General features: G+C 34.3%; 1 protein-coding gene across 1 annotated transcript in view; it reads right to left on the reverse strand.

The window, feature by feature from the left end:
• Window positions 1-55: 55 nt before the first annotated feature.
• Window positions 56-3959, reverse strand: part of LOC106890342 (protein zwilch homolog) — a 12584-nt gene continuing 8680 nt past the window's right edge. Inside the window, exons 10-12 of the mRNA XM_014946098.1 lie at window positions 1597-1676; window positions 1231-1387; window positions 56-278 (exon numbers count right to left, since the gene is read on the reverse strand). Of these exons, the coding sequence (XP_014801584.1) occupies window positions 178-278; window positions 1231-1387; window positions 1597-1676 (338 nt within the window). The 3' untranslated portion in view covers window positions 56-177. The remainder of the gene's footprint in view (window positions 279-1230; window positions 1388-1596; window positions 1677-3959) is intronic.

A 3959-nucleotide genomic window follows, 5' to 3' on the forward strand; every position in this document is an offset into this window, starting at 1 on the left:
AAGTTCTCTGTCCTGTCTGACAATGACCCCTGTCAGATATCTAGGAAATTATATACGAATGAGAAAACAACATCATGACATTTCTGCACTATATTGTTTCATCCTCATCGTTTGCAATTCAGTTTCTCAGTCTTTAGGAATGGTACGACTCACGGCCCACCATCAGCTAAGTGTGCTCTACTCTATACTGCTTTCAGAGTGGAAAAAAAAAAAAAAAAAAAAAAAGAAAGTTAAAATAAAGCATCTCACCAAGTAGGTTAATGTTGCAAGTTCCTGGCCTGTAAAACAAACAGGAGGAAAAAAATAATTTAACATTTACTACATAGTGTCAGATGGAATATAAGCAACACTCAGATGTTCAAACAGGGAACTCTACCAAAGAAAAGCACGGTCACTAAGACTGTGATGTTACTTATTGACATGATTACTTATGCAAAACAAGAAAAAACCCTGTAAAGTGGCCTGGTAGAGCCATTATTTTATTTACCACCAAGGGTGCACAGTGAAGAAACCTACCATATTCTTTGAAACCAACACCCTCTCCTTGGGACATACAGATTTACAAATAGTGAAAATAAAAAAGCAATTAAAACAAAGAATGAAAATGGGATGACAAAACAAAAAAAGAAATGAAGAGATGAACGAAAAGTAAGTGGGTAACAACAATGGTAAAACACAAAACCCTCTCACAGATTCAGAAAAATTATAAATTTATTACTGAAAACAAATCCACATTATTTTCACGAAAATGTGTACTTTACAAAAATCCTTCCACCCTAGCTTTTGTTCCAAGTATAATATATATGTAAGAATAACCAAAAAATATTTTTAAATACTACAGACTGTACAAACACAGCTATTACATATAAATACCTTTGCCTGATTTCCTTTTTGCCCATGGAGACAACAAAGGAAAAGACAGAAAGTGCATGAGGGTCTTATTTTTTCACCTGCATCAAACAGATTAGAAAACTAAACTCTCCAAAATTATATTAATCTGGCATTTATTTCACTTGAAGCTCAACCTAAAGGTTTTTTCAAATTGAAGAAATACATAGTTATGCAAACTATGGTTATTTGGAAACCACACACAATTGAAAAGTACAGTTACTGAGGAGGCCAGAAACAGCACTTCAGCAGAAGTGAGGTCAAGGTCACCAAAACCTACATTATTTCCTGCATGGAATACTTTTTCTCTGAATTTCTAATGATAACAGTTACCAGGCTTACCTATGAAAAAACTGACATAGTCCTTCTTCATCTTATCTAATCCAATCTCCAAGAGCATTTGAATGGGAGTGATGCCACTGAGGGGAACGACCTCTATCTTTCCGTGGTAAGACTGTTCAATCAATTTACTCAGCAAACTGCTACTCCCTTGATGAATCTAAAAATTAGAAAAATTCTGTGTGGTAACTGTGCAGAAAACATCATAAACATTGATTAGAAGTACAATACCACAGAACAGAGGCAAACTGGGATATGTGAAAGTAATTTACAAACAATACAAGACAAGGAACAGTTAAGCGAGAAGAACTATATTCTACCTCACACAACTCAAAATTTTAACATTTATTGTGAAATACAAATACATACCCATGGCTGTATCTCACCACGTTCCAGGGATTTTATGACCAGTGTGAAACATTCTATCAACTCCTGATAGGAACTGACACCTAAAGAAAAAAGATGTAATATGTTATTTGTCAGTCCGGGTTCTCTCTCCAGCTGTTAAGTTAACACATATTTGCAAGAATGAAACCCCTCATTTAAAGAAAGACAGTAATAAATAATAATAATTTTTAAAAGTATTTTACTCAAGGACTGTGAGTGGTATTACAAGAATAAGGAAGTTTGTGTGCAGTTTTATTAACTTAAAAATGGTCCGTCAGATCTAGAAAGACAGATATTTTATAGGCAAGTGGCTTTTGGTTTTAGAGCAGATGAGTACTACCGATTGGTTAGTACCTTTTACAATCAAATAAAATCATCTCCTGTTGGTAACAATTATCTGAAGAGCTGGTCAGTCCTTCGAACTCAGAGAAATTTAGGTTCATTTCACTGAGAAAGCACTACAGTAGAGTAGATGCAGAGAAGAGAAGAATTAAAGGAAAACGGGGCAAAACCCCACAATAGACTCACTTCTCATTTTGCACCATAACTGTTCAGCAAAATCCAGGTCTCCTCGCTCACTGAAGACTGATTTTATTGAACCATCCACTGCAGCAGTGTCACATTCAATTTTCTGAAAGAGTTTGTTTGTCTTAAATAAAAAAAGATGCCCAAGATTCAAAGACCTTACGAATCCGAATTTTCTCCCAAGATCAAAATTGGGTACATCACTAATTCTTCCCTTTTTCCAGGGAAACTACCGCATAGAAGCTCCCAGTGCAAAGTAATTTGGAAGCATATTTTTATTTAAAAGTGAGACTAACTCTTTTCAGAATCATCCCACTGGATAATTGCCAGTAGTGAAGCCTACTATCAGAAAGACTTTTGATCATAGCCAAGTAAAGCTCAACCAAACAGTCCAGTAAAAACCAGCTGCTTCTCTCAAGATGGTCCTTTTTGCCTTAAAATGCACAAAGCAATGGTAAACAGCAAAACCACTAATTTAGCAAAACAGCAAGCACTAATTTAGAATATGACCTACACTATACTGAGCCCAGAGATGATTAAAACACTGCATGTATATCCAGCAGTGCCCTGGGAGGCCAAAATTAGTACCTACATAGATTCTCAGAACAGAGAACTATTTTTCCTGTTATCCTGAATATCTCTGGTTTAGCTGATACAGAAATCATTCTATTTTTAGCTTATCAACAAAATGCAACTTCCCTCTCAATAGCAAAAAGACCCAAATCTTTCCTTACAGGCTGCAAGGGAAAAAAAAATACCTTAATATAACTCAAGACATTTTTATAATTTTAATTGGTTCATTGCTTTAGAACATCATAAACCTCTAGATAAAAAGGATAGATATCCAATTGATACTATTAAATTGGCCCAAAGTCATAAAATTAGGCAAGAAAAGCAAATTAATGATAGAATGTAATGGTGCAAAGGTCAGAGTTCAGAGATCATGAGACTGAGAGCTTTAGGAGATGACAGACAATGGTTAAGACAAGGGACTGCAATTGCAGTTGATATAATACAGTTCAGTTTGCAAGCTTTTTCTACTGAAAAAGGAAGGCAATGAAGCAAATCAAAATAGCTCCACACCACTAATTTATAAAAAAAATAAGTATAATTTAGAATAAGAAAAAGAGGTTTTCTGAAGGTAAAAATAACAGTGGACTTCAATATATTAGAGGACAGCTATGGAGTTCTTAATTTTGCCCTTAACGCCTTCGTCCATTATTTTTTACACAGCAGAAACTGAAAGAAAGAGATCGATCTTTACATCTTTATGCCTATGTATTTACATATGTACATAAATACAATAAAAGATGCAGTCAAAATTTGAAATAACTAGAGTTATAAGGGGAAGAAAATAAGGCAACTGGTAAGAAATTGCATATACCTCTGTTTCGTTCTTGTTTTCAGATGTACAAAATCTATCCAGCTTGTTCTTTAAGTCTAGTGGACAAAAAAAATAAATTTTACCACTGTGAAAAAAAAAAATAATCATCAAACCAATCATATAAATCCATGGGCACCTCATAATTAACAAATACACCAACAGGATGGCTTACAGACAAAATTTATCCATTTTAAAATTGAGTGGGGTAAAGATATAGTCTGAAAAGATGACGTCTTAATTTTTTTTTATTATAAGCTACAGATTTTTGCCATATACCTTTACTACATTCTGTTATCTAAATATTAACTTGTGAAGTTGCAGTGTGGAAGCAGTAAGGGGGAGGAGGAGGTCTAATAAGTGTCTCTGGTTTTCTTCCACATGTATTTATCAGAAAGAGTTTTTGTCTCTTATCTTTTGTCCAAGTTTTACCTACATA

Source organism: Calidris pugnax, unplaced genomic scaffold (genome assembly GCF_001431845.1).
Source record: "Calidris pugnax isolate Ruff unplaced genomic scaffold, ASM143184v1 scaffold134, whole genome shotgun sequence".
Lineage (NCBI taxonomy): Eukaryota > Metazoa > Chordata > Aves > Charadriiformes > Scolopacidae > Calidris > Calidris pugnax.